General features: G+C 34.4%; 1 protein-coding gene across 6 annotated transcripts in view; it reads left to right on the forward strand.

The window, feature by feature from the left end:
* The window catches only part of LOC131393173 (cylicin-2-like), a 163873-nt gene that overhangs the window by 103540 nt on the left and 41956 nt on the right, over positions 1 to 18377 (forward strand). For 2 of the 6 annotated variants that reach the window (XR_009215884.1, XR_009215883.1), the window contains exons 2-5: positions 12664 to 12704; positions 13952 to 14073; positions 15507 to 17056; positions 17385 to 17538. Coding sequence is in view for 1 of the 6 variants with exons in the window: in XM_058523680.1 (XP_058379663.1) it covers positions 12664 to 12704; positions 13952 to 14073; positions 15507 to 16418 (1075 nt within the window). In the remaining 5 variants the exon portion in view is untranslated. Of the gene's footprint in view, positions 1 to 12663; positions 12705 to 13951; positions 14074 to 15506; positions 17199 to 17384; positions 17539 to 18377 lie in introns of those variants that run through there. The other 4 variants (XR_009215886.1, XR_009215885.1, XM_058523680.1 and 1 more) reach the window with 3 other exon arrangements.

The following is an 18377-nucleotide window of genomic DNA, read 5'->3' on the forward strand; positions in this document are numbered from 1 at the left end:
CACTGCTTTAGATATCCGAAGTTCTTAGAGATAATCAATAAACTTTGTATATTTACAGATAAAAATTTGAGGACAAAAATGCTTAGATCTTTTACATACAGATTCCAGTTAGTCAACATTTTAGAAATAGTTTTTTCTATGGAAAAATCTTGATTGCTTCAATTTGTCAAAATTCACCAGGCCTGAAAACACTTAATCTAACTTTATTATTAAACATCTGTTTTATGAGACTAGTTTAACACTTAACTTTGCAACCATTTGGACAAGGGTGTGGGAAGCCCAAACTGACTGCCTCTTTCAAATTCTAAGTTGCGTTTCCACGAAGACAGTGGGTAAAGACTCTGGCACTTATTTGTTTGATTTCTTACTCAATAATTTATTCAATTTCAAATTTATTAATTTATTCAAAAAATGTTTATTGAGCATTTACTTTATCCCAGGCACTAGATAAGAGGCAGATCTCACCTGTTGCTTCCTAAACAGGTGACATCAGCTTAAAGAAAGGAAATTCTAGTGGGTCACAGGGAGGGCCACAGAGAGGCCCACCTCTGGAATTTTTTTTAATCCCTGGGGACCATGAGTAGGTAGTTTCAAAAAGGCTGTTAGGTATCCTCAGTTTTTAAATATAAAGCTACTGATAATTCAGAAAAAAAGTATATAAAAAACTTAGAAGTTTACTTTTGACATCAGTCATTACATGAAACAGAATAATAATTTAGTTGCTTCTTACTGATAATCCTGCCATATTTGCATGTTCAATTTGATGTAGAACTTCAAAGGTTACTTCTATAGTTAAATAAATTCAAAATTTACTTCAAATCCACTGACACCTTCTGAAACCCACTAAGACTTTTTATAGTAGGCAGTGAACTGAGTACATGACAAAATCTCTAGTAATTTCTCAACACATAGAAATATTAAACAAATATATTTAAATATAATAAATACTTAGTCTTCCTTGATACCAAAGAAACTTTTTTTTATCAAGAAATAAAGATATCTTACCAAAAGAAAGCTACAAATAGAAATGTATAGATGTGAGTTGGTGCTACTATATAGCTCACACATTGTAAGTGGTTTGAACCTTGGTGAATCTATAGGGTGAAATCTACTCTTCTTCCAAATATATAAAAAAGAATTTTCTTCCATGTAATCTCTTTCCTCATTCCCACCCATATAAGGGAATATTTTGCTTTCCTATCTGCAAAATGGAAATGTAGCCCCCTTCTACCTCTTCATCTGTAAGTGGACTGTGTCAGAACAGCATATGCCTCGGTTCCGAAGACTAGAAGGGCCTCTAGTCACCTTCCTCTGTATGGAATCTTTCCCCACTCCACCCATCCCACATTGCCTGTTTTTATTACTTCCTCACTCATGCTGTACTAGATGCAGAAGTCTGGACACCTCTGGCGGGTGGGCATGTGGTGTTGTTCTGCCTCCTTCCTCCTTCGTCCCAATAAATTGTGAGAGTTGGGGGAAAAAAGCCTTTAGAGAAGTCAAGATGGTGGCATAGGTGGACTCTGAACTCCCTTCCTCCCATGGACACAACAGACTTACAACTATTCTTAGAAAAATTACTCCTGAGAGAGAACTGAAAACTGGATCAGAGGAACCCCTGCAATAAATGACAGTCCTGACTGAGGTGGAAGATGAAGAAATTCCCTTCCAGAGAGAAAAAAAAAAAAAGCCACCTTCACAAGCCACAGGGCTTCACAGCTGCCCGGGAGCAATCCAAATGTACCCAGCCTTCCCTGGAGGAGTCAGGGACCTGAGCCAGGGAGCGTTGCCACAATAGGCATTTATTGGACCCAGCACAGTTGACATGAGTTTCATAATATTTGGCTTTGCTGGCTACTAACAACCACAGGGAATATCTCCAGAAAAGCTGGGACATAAAGAAATTAAAGCTGGCTCTTAAAGGGCCCACACACAAATTCACCCATTTTGGAAAGCAACCTAAAATCACCAGAAAGAAATGTGCACAGTCCTTTAGTGAAGAGACTCATCTGATAGGCTCTGGGTACATCTCAGCGAGAGATGAGACCTCTCCAGGGACTGAGACGCTGGCAGCATCATTGTTGTAACTTGGTGCAGGTGTGCTGACAAGACACTGGCAGATGTCATTGGAGTTCTCCCCCTGGCATGCTAGCCCAGGGTCTGCTCCACCCACTAGAGCACCAATTTAATCCAGCTCAGCCAAGGCAAACAGCCTGCCCTAGGGACTGGCCCCATCCAACAACAAGTCCTCAGGCATCATCCAAACAGAAGTTCACTAAGGAAACATTAGCCTTAAATGACACACTAGACCAGATGGACTTAGTAGATATATATAGAACATTCCATCAAAAAAACAAAGAACACACATTCTTTTCAAATGCACATGGAACATTCTCCAGGGTTGATCACATATTAGGTCACAAAACAAGTCTCCATAAATTTAAGAAGATTAAAATAATACCAAGCATCTTTTCTGACCATAATTTCTGACGAAACTAGAAATCAACTATAAGAAGAAAATCAGAAAAGCCACAAATACATGGAGATTAAACAAAATGCTACTGATTGGGTCAATGAAGAAATCAAAGGAGAAATCAAAAAATGCCTGGAGACAAACGAAAATGAAAATATGACATCCCAGAATTTATGGGATACAGCAAAAATGGTTCTAAGAGGGAAGTTTATAGCAATACAGGACTACCTCAACAAACAAGAAAAATCTCAAATAAACAATCTAACAATGCACCTAAGGGAACTGAAAAAAGAAGAAGAAACAAAGTCCAAAATCAGTAGAAATAGGGATATAATAAAAATCAGAGCAGAAATAAATGAAATAGAGACTAAAAAAACAGTAGAAAAAAAATCAGTGAAACCAAGAGCTGGTTCTTTGAAAAGATAAACAAAATTGACAAACCTTTAGCTAGACTCACCAAGAAAAAAAGAAAGAAGGCTCAAATAAAAATAAATCAGAAATTAAAGAGGAGAACTTACAACAGACACCTCAGAAATACAAAAGAGTATAAGAGAATACTACAAAAAGCTATATGCCAACAAATTGGATAATCTAGAAGAAATGGATAAATTCTTAGACTCAAACAACCTTCCAAAACTGAATCAAAAAGAAATAGGGAATTTGAATAGACCAATTGCCAGTAAGGAGGTCGAAACAGTAATCAAAAACCTCCCAAAAAATAAAAGTCTAGGACCAGATGGCTTCCCTGGTGAATTCTACCAAACATTCAAAGACTTAATACCTATCCTTCTCAAACTCTTCCAAAAAATTGAAGAGGAGGGGAAGCTTCCTAACTCATTCTACAAAGCCGACATTAACCTGATACCAAAACCAGACAAGGACAACACAAAAAAAGTAAACTACAGGCCAATATCACTGATGAATATTGATGCAAAAATCATCAACAAAACACTAGCAAATCCAATACAACAATACATTAAAAAGATCATATACCATGATCAAGTGGGATTTATTCCAGGGATGCAGCTTCTGCACAGCAAAGGAAACCACCCACTAAACTCAAGGAAAAGAAATATAAGGAAAGAAATAACAAGTGTGTGTATGTGTTCTGCTTGAACAAGATCTTTTATTCTGTAAAAAATAATTATGATATTAGAAAGATCTAATTTTTTATACTCAGAACTTTGATTTATGTAAGAGACATCATTAATCAGTAAATATTTCAAGCTTATTTTAATCTGTAATGCCTCTTCACTATGCTTCTCTGGAGAGTGATTTTATCCCTAGCTAAATTCTGCAATTTTTGAAGCATTCTCATTACATTTATCTTTTGCAGTTCTATAATCTCCTTGTTACTCAGATACATTTATATATATAGTGCTAGAATCTATATTGGCTATTCAAGTTTATCAATGGGAGTTTGGTGTTTAAGAGAAATATTGAGATTCTGGGCATTATCTCCGGTACCAAGACCTTCTTTTGATCTTAAAAAAGCTTTCCAATGTTGATTAGCTGATGTATATGAAGGGATCATGAGATCCCAGGATATGACACTGGTAAGCATAACCCTAACAAAGTGGGTTCAGACAGCATTTGCAAAATCATCTCTTCTACCTTTCCTTATAATGCCTTCACCATAAATTATGGAATGTGGGTTGTAGTAAATTCATAGAGCATCATTAAATAAGAGACTGTTTAGCTGATCTGTCTGTACCAGGCTGGAAAATAATAATTGCAAATGTCTGATGACTAAAGAGATATGAATAGTTGCTAATGAACTGCACATGGGAACAAGTGAAGGATATTTACTGATAAAACCTATGCATAGCAGTATCAACACACAGAGCTGTTTAAGTCCAATCCTTCCTCATTAAGGAAATGTTAAAATCCTTTACATGTATGTACAACGTAAATGTAATTTTCATGTGTCTTTCCAGATTCTCTATTCATTTGCTTAGTTCATTAATTTTTTGACTCTCTCCTGTGAACACTGGTGATTTATGCTAAGTTGGTATTTTATCTGTAGTCATACGATTATTGTTGGAAATTCTTATTCTCTCACCCTGCTATTGCGCATATTTTATAGGTTCATAAATAAGTCACGACATAACATGATAGATAAGACTACATAATAAAACATAAAAGTTGGTGTGAAAAAGGATCTGACTAAAATTACAAGAATTGTGATTTAGATCACACTCTCCTCTAACATCTGCAGGGGCTGGGGCAAGAATACAGATGAAAGCCCAAGTGCCATATGTCTAAATATACGACTTGTAAATCAAGTTAAGACCATGGCCTAGCCTGCATTCCTACCGAGAGCCAAGTTGCTCTACACTTTTTCTGATCCAAGGGCTGAATTTGTGATTTCTCTCATCCCCACTCCCCATCCCACCTCCCCTCTCCCAGTCTGGTAAACTCTTTGGAGAACCATGTACACACACACACACACACACACACACACACACACACACACGGGAGCTCAATCAGCCCCATCCTCTGGCCTAGGGGCAGGTTTGGTTTAAGATCTCAAGATCTCTCTCCTGTAAGTTTTGTTTGCTCAATTGCTCACTGAACTTTCAAAACACTCTTACAAGATCAAAATGAAAAAAAAAAGGAAGTTTTTGCTATTTCTGCTTATGATCTGGAGAGTACTATAAGTTCAATGCTTTCTTCTTCTTCTTCTCCTCTTTTTTTTTTTTTTGTGAGGAAGATTAGCCCTGTGCTAACATCTGTTGCCAATCCTCCTCCTTTTGCTGAGGAAGATTGGCCCTGGGCTAACCTCTGTTCCCATCTTCCTCTACTTTATATGTGGGACGCCCGCCACAGCATGGCTTAATAAGTGGTGCATAGGTCCATGCCTGGGAATCTGAACCCGTGAACCCTAGGCCACAGAAGCAAAGTGTGCAAACTTAACCACTACACCACTAGGCCGGCCCCAGCTTTCTTCTTTTGAGAGAAGCAAAACAAAAATATGACAAGCTTTGTAACAGTAAATTATTAAGTATACATATATAACATTTAAGATGATCCATAAATGTGGAAGAGAATATAGAGTTATATATATTTTTGAAGACACAGAAATTACTAAAGCATCACATTTGAAAAGGTTGTTGTATCAAGCTGTTTTAAACATTTGCCATTTTATTTTGCAATCCGATTGAGTTGCTTGTTTGTATGCAATATAACTACATCTCTGTATTGTTGATTTTTCTATTCAGTGTTTTAAATTCAGACTTAATTATTCATGTCAAACGTTAATGATATCATCTATGTTCCTCAATGTGTCTGCATTTATTAATTGGATTTCTCCTTTAAGGAAGAGCTGTCTCTTCTCTCTCCATTTATTTATTTATTCAACTAGTATTTATGAATTCATGGATATTTGTTTTATTTCATGGATTGTGTCCAAACGCTCCTGTTATTTTGTTGCCCAAATTGTTCCAGATTTTGCTATTGGAAGCTCTTCCCGTTTGGCTCCTGTGTTCTTTCAACCTATCCTCATCCTTTTCATTGAGCAATTCAAATTTCATTTTATTTTAATCTTGCAGGGGTTATAAGATAATGATAAGTCCAGAAAATATATAAAACTGTATTTAGAATGTGATCTCAATTTAAGAATAATTATGTGTGGAATAAATTATATTCCATGATTTAAAAATCTGTTGATTATAATTTTATACTTATTTTTGGAGTATAAACTATATATCATGATTTCAAAACTGTTATCTCTGTGTGGTGGAGAAAAAGAACAAATTTTATTATGTATATTTTTGTATTTTTAAATTATTTTGTAACGTGTTTTAATTTTATCGTGAGAAAAAAATTTTAAATTCGAAATAAGGACTAGATTGTGGTTAAGAAGCAAACTTTTTTTTCTTCAGTTTTGACTTCTTGAATTTGATATATCTATAGGACACTTTCAGAAATAAATAGATACATGTAACCAACAGCTAGCAGTGAGTGTCTGTTAATAACTGGTTTCTAATACAAGGAACTGGGGCTCTTGGAGAAGTGTTCGATTTTAGAGCCAGGGTAAGGAAAATATTGATGAGCCTAGAGCAACCTATGGCAGCAAAAAGTAAGGAAATACTTAAGGAAAAGGATGGGGCCTGTTGAAAGCACACATTGTGGAAAATTCTACAAAACAATAGACCAGTGCTCTTTAGAACTGTCAAGGTCATGCAAGTCAAGGAAAGATAGAGAAACTGTCACAAATTTGGAGAATGTGGCTTGGCAACTAAATGCAGTGTGGGATCCTGGGCAGGTACTGAAACAGAAATACATTTGTGAAAAGACTGGTAAATCTGAATGAAGTTGGTGGTTAATTCAATAGGATTGTATCAATATTAATTTCTTAGTTTTAATGGTTGTGCATGATGTTAACATTACTTTTGGTCGTGATGTTAGGTGTTAACATCAGAGGAATCTGGGTGAAGGTTACAGGGAAATCTACATTATTTTGCAATTTATTGGCAATTCTGTTACCACACCAGGTCTGTTTTTGCCCTTCGCCCAGAAAGCCAAACATAGAGTCGACGAGATTGCAGCAGAGAGAGGGTTTAATCCCAAGGCAGAAAGTGTGGAAACGGGAGAATGAATCTCAAATCTGCTTCCCCAAAAATAGGGACTCGGGGATATTTATGGGGTAGGGGGCAAGGTGGTCTGAAATGATCGGAAGTGAGGAGAGATGAGGTAATTGATGATCTGCGCAAGCGTAGTCAGGCTTCACGCCTCTTCCTAGGACACCTGTTTACAGAATGGCGGCATTATCATGCCCTGAGGGTGGAGTTCCAATCTCTTGCCATCAAAAGGCCACTTATTGGACACATGTCTGCGTGGGGCCCAGTTGATGGGTTGGTGGTCTCAATCTGGCCTGAAGTGGACAAGGGATTAGTTCCTGAAAAAAATAGCTCAAACATCCATTACCATGGTGACCCCGGCTCCAGGGGGATGTTACCTATAGAAACCTAGTGGGAGTCAGACAGCATATTGCCCAAACAGCACAGTTAACAATGGGTAAGTGTATCATGCAGATTTAAGTCTTCATCTTCCATTCTGATAAGTTTCTAGGTAAGGCCATCCCCCGCTTCTTCCTGGTACAGGGAAGAAGATAAGTTTACAGACGGAGATTTTCTTTACAAATGTAAATGTCTCTTATAAAAGCCAACCAGAACTAAGAATGGGCTTAGCAGGGACCCACTGAGGTACCTGGAGATGCCTATGGTGATGGCCTTTTCTAGGGACAGGCCTCCCATCCCAAACTTCTTTGGTTAGTTAGTGGGGGTGGGGGTCAAAATGTCATTCAGACAGAGACATATTTTGAGGCGGCAATTCCAATCCCCCATAGTTACTAGCTGCTTAATCATCAATGGCTAGCTGTTTGCTGGTTTCAATTCTAAAATTAGTTTAAAATAAAAAGTTAAACAAATTTATAAATTCATTTCTGACTTCCTCTTGACCTCTCGGCTATTAGAAGAGTTTTGTTTAATTTCCAAATATTTGGTGACTTTCTACATATCTATCATTGGTTTCTAGTTTAATTCCATTATGGGCCAAGAATACATTTTGTATGATGTAAATTTTTAAGATTTGTTTTTATGGTTGATAATATGCTCTATTTTGATGAAAGCTGTATATTTATCTGAAAACTTGAAAAGAATAAGTATTCTTCTACTGTTAGACTATTTTAAATGTAAATTAGGGCAAGTTGGTTGATAGTTTGTTGGGTCTTCTATATTTTTAGTGTTTTCTATTTTTCCTATTGATTATTAAAAGAAGAGTGGTAAAGTGTCCAACTATAAATTTCCGATCTCTCTCTCCTTTCAGTTCTATCTACTTTTGCTTCAGGTAGTGTAAATTCTGGTTTTAGATACAAAACATTTAGGAATATTATGTCTTCTTAATGAACTGACTTGTTTATCTTTATGTAATGTTCCTCTTTATCCCTGTTATATTTCTTGCTCTGATGCCTACTTTGTGCAATGTTAATAAAGTCATTCCAGCTTTCTTCTAATTAGTATTTTCACGTTACATATTTTCCTTTCTTTTACTTTTAAAATTTCTATGGCTTGCATAATTCTTGATGAAAAGTTGCTGTAATTCTTACTTTTGTTCTTTGGTATGTTATGGGTTTTTTTTTGTTTTTTCTAGACTTGTCCTTTCACCAGTGTTCCTAACCATTAATAATCAGGAAAATGCAATTTAAAGGAACAGTGATATATAATCACATACCTTCAAAGCCACTAAAATTAACTCATAGTAACCACTGTTGGTGAGGACATGGATGAACAGGAGCTCTCATACACTGCCAGTGACATAAGCACTTTGGAAAACTGTTTGGCATTGTCTAAAGTTGACTATCACTATACCCTATGACCTAGTACTTTAATATATGTTATACACCAACATAAATGTACGATCGTGTCTGCCAAAATATACATGTAAAATTGTTCATAACAATGTAATTTCTAACAGTTAAAAACTGGAGGTAAAATAAATGCTGATCAATTCTAGCATATATAAATAAACTATGGTATATACATACAATGCTTACAATACTGCAAATAATAATACATATATAGAAATTATGAACAAACTGAAAATATATGCAGCTATATAGATGAATATCAAAAATGTATATTGAAAGAAACCACATAAAAGAAAATACATATTCTGATACTATTGATACAGATTTCAAAAACAGACAAATTAATTCTATTATAAGACAAAATAATGGTCACCTTCAGGGAGGGCATAAATGATAACAAATTGAATAGATCATAGGTTATTAGTAATGATCTATTTGCAACTCAGTTGTTAAAAAGTTTCTTCATTTTATGATAATTTATCATGCTGATCACTTATTTTACTCACATTTAAAAATAATAAAAAAAAAAAAACTTTAGATATTTGCACAATTTCATGGTTAATTTTTATAATAATGATACAGAGTATTATACTCTACAAAATATCTTAGAATGTATTTAATGATTTTCTTTTTACATTTATATACCCTTGTTAGATATCTTAAGTCTTTTATGCAACACAGAGAAGGATAAATAATTTGAGGATACATGGAGGGATAGATAGATAAGTTAATAGATAGATATACAAATCATACATATATACATAAGTACAAGCATACATACATAAATAAGTGAATTACTGAAATCATCACAAGCTTGAAGAATCTATTTTAGTTATATACATATTGATTTCATGGGAAAAATTATATATCATATTTTTAAATTGGCAACATATTGTACAGTGTTAGGAAATAACTCTGTGAATATCAAGAACCAACTTACCTTTTTACTATGTTATTATATGAAATAAATGAGTTAATGTACACAAATTATTTTATAACCTATAAAGCACTTAAAATACACTACATATATTTATATTTATATATTTTTAAGTATAATATTTATGTTTGAGGATGTGGTTACTAAGCTCTATGGCCTTTTGAAAAACAACAACAAAAAAGCTTGTATGTGATGATAGTACTGCTGCTAGGTAGACCTTGGCAAAATCTCAGGACCTAAAAATAATATATATAAGGCTGATACGTTTCTAATAAGCCTCAAATACTAAAGCAAGTCTTTAGTCTAATTTTGGCTTGTGGTAGGCAGAATTCTAAGAATGACCCCCCAATGACCCTTCCTTTTGAGTGTAGGAGGAACTTGTGAATATGAAAAGATATCATTCTTATGATTATGCTAAGTTATGAAATACAGCTGACTTTAAAGTGGAGAGATTATCTAGGTGGGCCTAGTCTAATCACTTGAACCTTTTAGAAAACCAAGTTTTCCTCAGCTGGTAGCAGTAGCAGAAGGCAGAAAAGTAACAGAGATTTGAACTAGGAGAAGGACTCAATGAAACCTTGCTGGTTGAAGATGGAGTAGGTCATGTGAGAAGGAATGCAGACAGCTTCCAGGAGCAGAAAGCAACTCATAGCTGATGCTAACAGCAAGCAAGAAAACACAGACATCAGAACTACAGCCACAAGGAACTGAATTCTGCCAACTGGAATGTCTCTTGGAAACAGACTCTTCCTCAGAGCCTCCAGATAATAGCCCAGTCCAGTCAACAAACTGATTTCAGCCTGTGAGACACTGAGCAGAGGATTCAGTTGAACTTGCCGGAGATTCTGAACTATAGAATTATGAGATTATAAATGTGTTTTGTTTTATACCATTAAATTTCTGGTAATTTGTTATACAGCAATAGAAAACTAAAGCAGGCTTATTATAAAATCATCATTAGATCTCTAAGGTCTTAATAGATCACACACATTTAGTTAAGAATGACGAGAGACTAATTCGAAAGGTCATGGTGCAGAAAGCAAGCATTGTTGGCTGCCCAGTCATGATTTGGATCCTACTACATGCTAAGAGAAGAAATGCATTGGGTATAAATACTTTCATAAACAAGGTATAAAATCCTAAACAAAATATTGTGGATTTAGAAATCATACTTTGTTTTTTGAATCACCACTTTGCAGGAAAACATCAGCATTAATAGTGTTAAGTTAGTGGATAGTGAAGCAATGAGATCAGAGAAACCTGAATTCCTAAATCACCTTATGGAATCTCCCCACCCCAACCCCTCTAAAACTTACCATGGTCTGAGACATGAGAGAAATTTTCATTGAGTAAAACCACTGAGATTTTTGTAGTGTATCTCTTACAGTAGCTGAAGTTTAATAAAACTATTCCTTAAGGGAAAAAAAATCAGTTGAAATTCCCTAAAAGGAGCTAGATAATGGCAACATGTTCAAATATTACTCTATTATATAGTATTTCTATTCATCTATTTAGTGAGGTGGAGTGGTGGGTGGAATAAAAATTATCTGACTCAGCTCTATCAGTAAGTTGATAATTTTAATAAGCATCTAGCCTTCTTTAAAATTTTGTACCTATGAGCAACGCATAAGGTTAAGATGGAAAAGACAATGTAACCCATATTGCAAAGGGTTTAAGCAAAGACACATGAATGTCAGGGAAGTTAGGATTACAACTGATCTTAATAGATACACGTGTAGATTCATCCATTTCTCATATCAGTCAATATATAAAAGCTACATGAAAAATTGAAACATATTTTTAAGATGTAAAATTAATCAATTTTAAAACTACCAGTTGTATTTAGTCAGCAATAATGAGCGAAAGCAAACACCAATCTTAGACTGAATATTAGAGAACATTTTAAAACACAAGTACAAGTGGCCCCTCTTGTTTTTCCCCTTTAACTGCCAGTGCTCTTGGTTTCTTTATGATGTCACCACTCAACATCACTATTTGAACTTACAGTACTGAATTTCTGGCAAATCACAAGTGGGGGAAATGTCTGCACCAAGATTGTAAGTCTTCCTGTCAAATTTTATGTTTTAAAATGATGAAAATATTCTAGTTAGCTTTACATTTATTCTCTTGCATGTAAAGAGATGTTTGTTATATTATTATTATGCCATTAGCAAACAAGAGAGTATGTGTTTAGCAGACACATACATTCTCAAGCAATACCACAGGTTGTTTTGATTCAAGACTTAACTAGTTCATTCACTTCAGTAAAATATATACTTTTTCAATGTGATTCTTCATTTTTTATCATATAGTATTTTGGAACATACAGAATAAGAGAATTCATGGCTCTCATCAGGGATCTCCAGATTTTCCTGGAGAACAAAAATAATCAAAATCCATATCAATAGCTGTGATGTACACTGACACACACACATTCATAGACACACACGTATGCCATTGAATGATTTGGATTTGGTTAAGTATTTTGAGGATCTGATTTTACCTAACCATAGTGTTTTTAAAGGGATTCTTAGCTAAAATTCAATTGCAAGAGAATTAGGAGTGTGAAGAGGAGAAAAATAATTCAATCATGGTTTTATGAGGAAAAATAAATAAATGTCTATATTTCAGATATGGTAAGTTGGTGAGGTATTTTTTCCGGATATTTTTATCCACCTTGTTTTTAGTTCTGTTGAAGTCTGTGCTAAAAACACACATTTTTCTCATCTCTATTTTTCTGGCATAAATTAATAGCACATAACAATAGAGATTTGAGAATGCAAAATATTTCTCTAGTTGATGGTGGCAAGTGCTTATGCATAATAATGATGTTTTTAGAGTGATTTTGCATAAATTAATTAAAACCTTTCCCTTTTATTTTAATAGCCAGAAAGTAAACTTTGGGAGCCATGATAATTACATTCCAGGTAAGAACTAGTTTAAGAAAAAGTTTTTTTTAACTGTATGATTAATTTTAGGGATAAGTGATTATTATCCTCCATTGAAAGTGATAAAGCAATAGCTGTCATGCAGTATTATTAAATATCATCTCTTTATTTTCCAAGACACCTTTCTCATGGGCTCAGTGAGCACCTTCTAAGGATATTTTGTTTTTAAATCCAAAGAAGATTAACCAAATATGTTCAGCAACATAAATGTGGACATATTTACAGGTTAGAAATCATACAATCAGATAATCTTACTGTTGAAAGGCAATGTAGAAATTGGATAAACAACTTCTTACCAATATCAGGAATGTGTTCTACCCCATTCCTGATAGATTTTATCAGGCTTATAATTGGTAAAAAAATTCATTAATTGACAAGGACTGTCAATTGAATTTTGAAGGACGTCATATATCAAGTGAGTTTTCCTCATACACTGAGACTAAATGTGCCTTTCATTGTGCATATTTTCTCACTGATCCTGATTCTGTCTTTAGTAGACTCACAGGACAAGTCTATTTTCTCTTACACATAGTATTATTGCACATATTTAAATAGAGTGGGGATATCTCTCTCATTGGTCTCATTGGAAACCTAAATGTCTTTAACTATTTCTAGTATAGTTTCCAAGTAACTTTACCCTCCCAATCCCAATTCTGTAGGTACTCTTTATTTGTCAATTTTCTTCATTAACATGCCACCTATAACAACGCAGTTCTTGGGTATATAACATTTACTCTTGTAGCTTGGAAAATGATTACCAACTAAGACGATCTTAAGCATCAGCATGTAGATTTAATCATACATTTATGAAATATTTTATAACAGGTACTGTGCTAAGTACTTTAGGGGATACGAAGTAGTTATCATATTTCTGTTCTCAATAGAATTGTATTCTAAATAAAAGAGTACAAAGCAAAAATCTAGACTGGCAGAGATAGAAAGATGAAAAGGAAGGAGCAAAACTGTTTCCTTCCATTTATATTACAGACTATATTAGTTTCACAATGACTACTTTATATAGTCATCTGTAAAGCTGGTCAAAATAGAAAAATCAATTTTTATTTTCTCCTATTATTAGCAGAGAATTTCAAACATCACCAAATAAATGAAGTCACAATTTGAATCATTTGTTTATTCATTTACATGAAATGTATTAACTTACCGATTTTAATTCTGAAGAAATTCTATTTACTCCAAAGTGTGTGCTTAATATTTTCTCATCTTAGTCAGTGAAGTAAACAGAAAATCATGGAATCAGCAATACTTTGCCTTGGCATTTCCCAAACCGCCACGGCCAGGAAGAAAACGGAGATCAATGCCTTCCCTATTAAGAGATAAGAGAATTCCTGTGAGTACTGAAAAGGTCACATAATTTTACTAGTAATAAACTTGTGAAAGCATATACAGTTATATATGTTACAGATAAACACTGACCGATGAGGTTTCAATGACGCTGGAAATATTTTATATCTTTGCAGTCCAGTGTGGCTCTTGAGCACTTGAAGTCAGGCTAGTGTAACTGAGGAACTAAATTTTACATTTCATTTCAATTCAGGTGTGACTTTTGAATACCAAATTGAATAGCACAGTTAAAGGTAATTCAAATTTTACTACTTGGAGAAAGTAGAAAGATCTATTTTATCTGCATTTTGCTGTGTAAAAATTGTCCTCTTATTTCATATTAGTGATTTGTTCAGTAACCCCACATTATAGAAAATATGTATCCAAGGAGCACAAAAGTCTGGAGATCCTAATGCTACAGTTAATATGAACATTCAGAAAATTTTCTCCTGCTGGAGAAACTCCCTCATTAGAATCATGGAGTTACTCTATAACCTGATGAAGTTTCCATGCTTCCTCATTTCCTGTAACAGTGAATTTAGGATTCTGAACATTGGAAGATAAATATCTCCCAATGTTTCCAGAGTCATCATGGGATATGAAAATGTTCCAAGAAAAGTTTTCACAAGACAAATGTATCATCAACTCTGGTTTATTTTAGAAAATGTATCCAATCTGTAGTGATCCAGGTTTCTTCTGTCTTCTCATGTTCTTTTCCATTCCTTTCTTTCTTCATTCAATTTATTTTTCCATTGTTTGTTAACATTCTTTCCAAAATTTGCTATTTTTACAATTAAGCTTTTGCAAATATTTGAAGTTGAAAACAGAATGCACCATTCTATACAAACTAATGTGCATTAAATGTTACAGGTTTCATTATTGCAATTGCCTATCTGATAATACTCAATTTATATCTTGCCAAACAGGAGGAGTTTCATGCTTTTATTTTTAACCACAGGTAGCCTTCTAAATTCCAGAAAACTTGAATGTGATGATAGAGACCAGCATATACCTGAACATGAAACTATTCAATATTAGAGAATAATTAGTTTCTGAGTTAGCACAGTAATGGAGAGTGGGCAAGACATCCCAAGAATTCTCAAGAACACAGAATCAAAAAAAAAACTCTCTCCTGATTGTGAAGAGAGGTTCAATATGTCATTAGTTAGTGGAGGTCTCTACCAATCTTAATGTAAAATCTTGAGGAAATAATGAAGATCCTCTAAATTGAAATTAAGCCCAAAATAAGGCATGACTATCCATTAGTCCAAAAAAGAATGAATTTGGAAAGGCAAAATAAACTATGAACTCTACAATTTATCCACTATTTATCAAAATCTAAGATCTTTTCATGGTTGAAGTTAGAATGTATTTGATATGGTGATAAAGGCTATTCACTCACACCCAAGTTGTTCATCATTATTTTAACCAATATTTCAGGAATATAATCAAGATAAATCAAGGGGAGGCCGCAGACAACCGTTATGGATGTACCGTTCTTTAATGACAATTTCTGAAGGACCATCTGCTTATTTAGCTGCCAGGACACAGCCTCCATCTAAATCAACTCGTCGCCCCAGGGAAGATGCTGGTGTACAGAAGCCCTTAGGTAAGAAAGATAGAGAAGACAAGAAGGCAGAAAACAAGAAAAAGTCAGATTCAGAAACAGAACCCACAGCTTTACAGGAGTTAAGAAAAGATGCAAAGAAAGACAAGGATATAGAAATAGGCACTAAAGGCGAAAAAGACATTACAAAAACAGATGCCAAAAAAGACAAGAAAGATGCAAAGAAGGGCAAGGAGCCAGCTACAGAATCTGAAAATGAGACAAAGGATGCAAAGAAAGATGCCAAAAAAGATAAGAAAGGTTCAAAGAAGGGCAAAGAGTCAGCTACCGAATCTGAAGATGAGAAAAAAGATGCAAAGAAAGATTCCAAAAAAGATAAGAAAGGTTCAAAGAAGGGCAAAGAGTCAGCTAACGAATCCGAAGATGAGAAAAAGGGTGTAAAGAAAGGTTCCAAAAAAGATAAGAAAGATGCAAAGAAGGGCAAGGAGTCAGCTACAGAATCTGAAGGTGAAAAAACGGATGCAAAGAAGGATAAGGCCGAGAAAAAAGACACAAAGAAACCCAATGAGAAGGGTGATGAATCAAAGGACAAGAAAGATGCAAAGGGGAAGGGGAGTAAAAAAGAAAAGAAAGATGAAAAGAAGCCCGGTAAGACAGATAGCAAATCAAAGGACGAGGCCAAGAAAGATGCCAAAAAGGATACTGACACAGAATCTGCTGATGCAAAGGATTCAAAGAAAGATGCAAAGAAGGATGCAAAGAAGGATGCAAAGAAGGGCAAGTAGCCCTTGGATAATAATTCAAAAGCATAGTTGATAAAACAATTTTAGTAGTCTGCAACTGAATCTATGAGAGTAAAGGGGAGTTCAATGAATTAATCAAATATTTTTTTAAATGGAGTAAAGAAGAATACAAAGAAAGACTCAGAGAAGCTTCATTAAAAATGTAACATGTTAATAAAAATTAAGAGATAATTCATTGAAGGACTTGAAGGATACTTATGCTAAATTTGGGGATATAAAGGATTCAGTGAAAAATCCCTAGAACGAGTCAAAGAAGAATATTCAAATAAGGATGTAAAAGTTAATGACGCTGAATCTGCAGATCCAAAAAAATAAATCAACAAAGTCTTCAAAAAAATCCAAGTAGGCGTATGTTGAATCCATAGATTCTAATGATCTGAAGCTGCATCCAGAGATTTAAATAAAGAAATATAGGAGCCATGTGAGGAAGTTAAACGAATTTCAGAAAGTTCACTTTCAAATAAATATGAATACAAATTAAAAGTAGCATTCCTGGAAAAAAAAAAGAAAATATTATTACTTCCATGTGAGCCTATACCACCCTCTCTGAAGTGTAAACAGCCACAACCAGGTGGATGGATGTCGAATGTTCCACTTGCACACTCAGCTAAATACAACTGGTAAGTTAGTTTTGTTTTATTTCAAGCCAAATGATAAATGAATAAACAATAATTGAATCAATTTAAAGGTTTGAATTGAGACAACATTCTTAAAAATATCTCTGTAATCTGCTGATTAGGTTTTTACTACAGTTTTATCAAGTTTGGGTTTTCTCATTATAAGAAATATTTGAAGAATCTGGTGGGAACACTACATGAATGAAGATTCAGAAAGTGTCAGTGAAAAGGTTAAAGGAAGTACAGACATTTATCGTGAGGGAGAAGAGACTGGCTTATGTTGTATGATAACTTTAACAATTACTCATTTAGAGTTTTTTTTTTTAAACAGAAAATAGTGAACAACTTCTCTCTGTTTAAAGAAGGATGAAAATCAAAATTTTCCAAATTACAAATGTGAGTAAATTTAAATGAGGCATATTAAAGAGATTCCTGATAAATTGCTAAATGTGTATACAAAACCAAATTAATCAGAATTCAACAGTCTAAGAGTGAAAATATCTACATGATATTATTTATATGTGAAAACAATTAACTTTATATGTTTATAACTATATTAAACTCTTTTGTGACCCATAAGCCCTATTAATATGAAGAAAAATAAAAAATAATATAAAGCAAAATGCAAAACCCTTGGACTTCCCGATTAGTGGCAATTAAATCTTTTCTGATTTCAAATGTTCTCTCTCAGTCTAAACTCAACATTGTTGCAGAACTTGCTGATTTTCTCTGCCCTTTATCCTTCACAGTATAAACTCTGCATGCAAGATAAAGCTTCTCCTTGATATTAAACAAAGGGACTCCTATTTCACATGCTGTCAAGAGCTAGCTTTTTATGAACAGTGAGGTATAATTGTTTCGCCTGCTCTTTAAACATTGGTCCCTGTCCCCTACATCAACTACTCAAGGCTTAATGGCTATTGTAACTCATGGTCTTCCAGGAGGCCCTACCTTGCTGATTTAGATCAGCTATAATGACAAAGAGAGTCAAATCCTGTCCCACTGTTCTCTCTCCCTTCCAGGAAACTCCTCATTCTCCCTCTGCTTGTAGTAAAATTCTATGTTCAGATTTTCAAACTTTTCTGGAAAGGTTAGCATCTCTCTGAGAATTTAAGGAATCATTTTAAATCCCCCTTTTCTTCTAAAAAAAAAGTCTTTAAGATTATTATTTCAGTCTATCTAACATGGTATTCAAAAGTCAACTTTTAGATTCAAATTTAGCGTATAGTGAAAGAACATTGAGCTTCTGCCTTTACCATTCTGCTGAAATTCACCAAGGTCACCAAGAACCTTCATGCAGCCAATTTCAAGAGCAGTGTCTTTT

Source organism: Diceros bicornis, chromosome 28 (assembly GCF_020826845.1).
Source record: "Diceros bicornis minor isolate mBicDic1 chromosome 28, mDicBic1.mat.cur, whole genome shotgun sequence".
Classification (NCBI taxonomy): domain Eukaryota; kingdom Metazoa; phylum Chordata; class Mammalia; order Perissodactyla; family Rhinocerotidae; genus Diceros; species Diceros bicornis.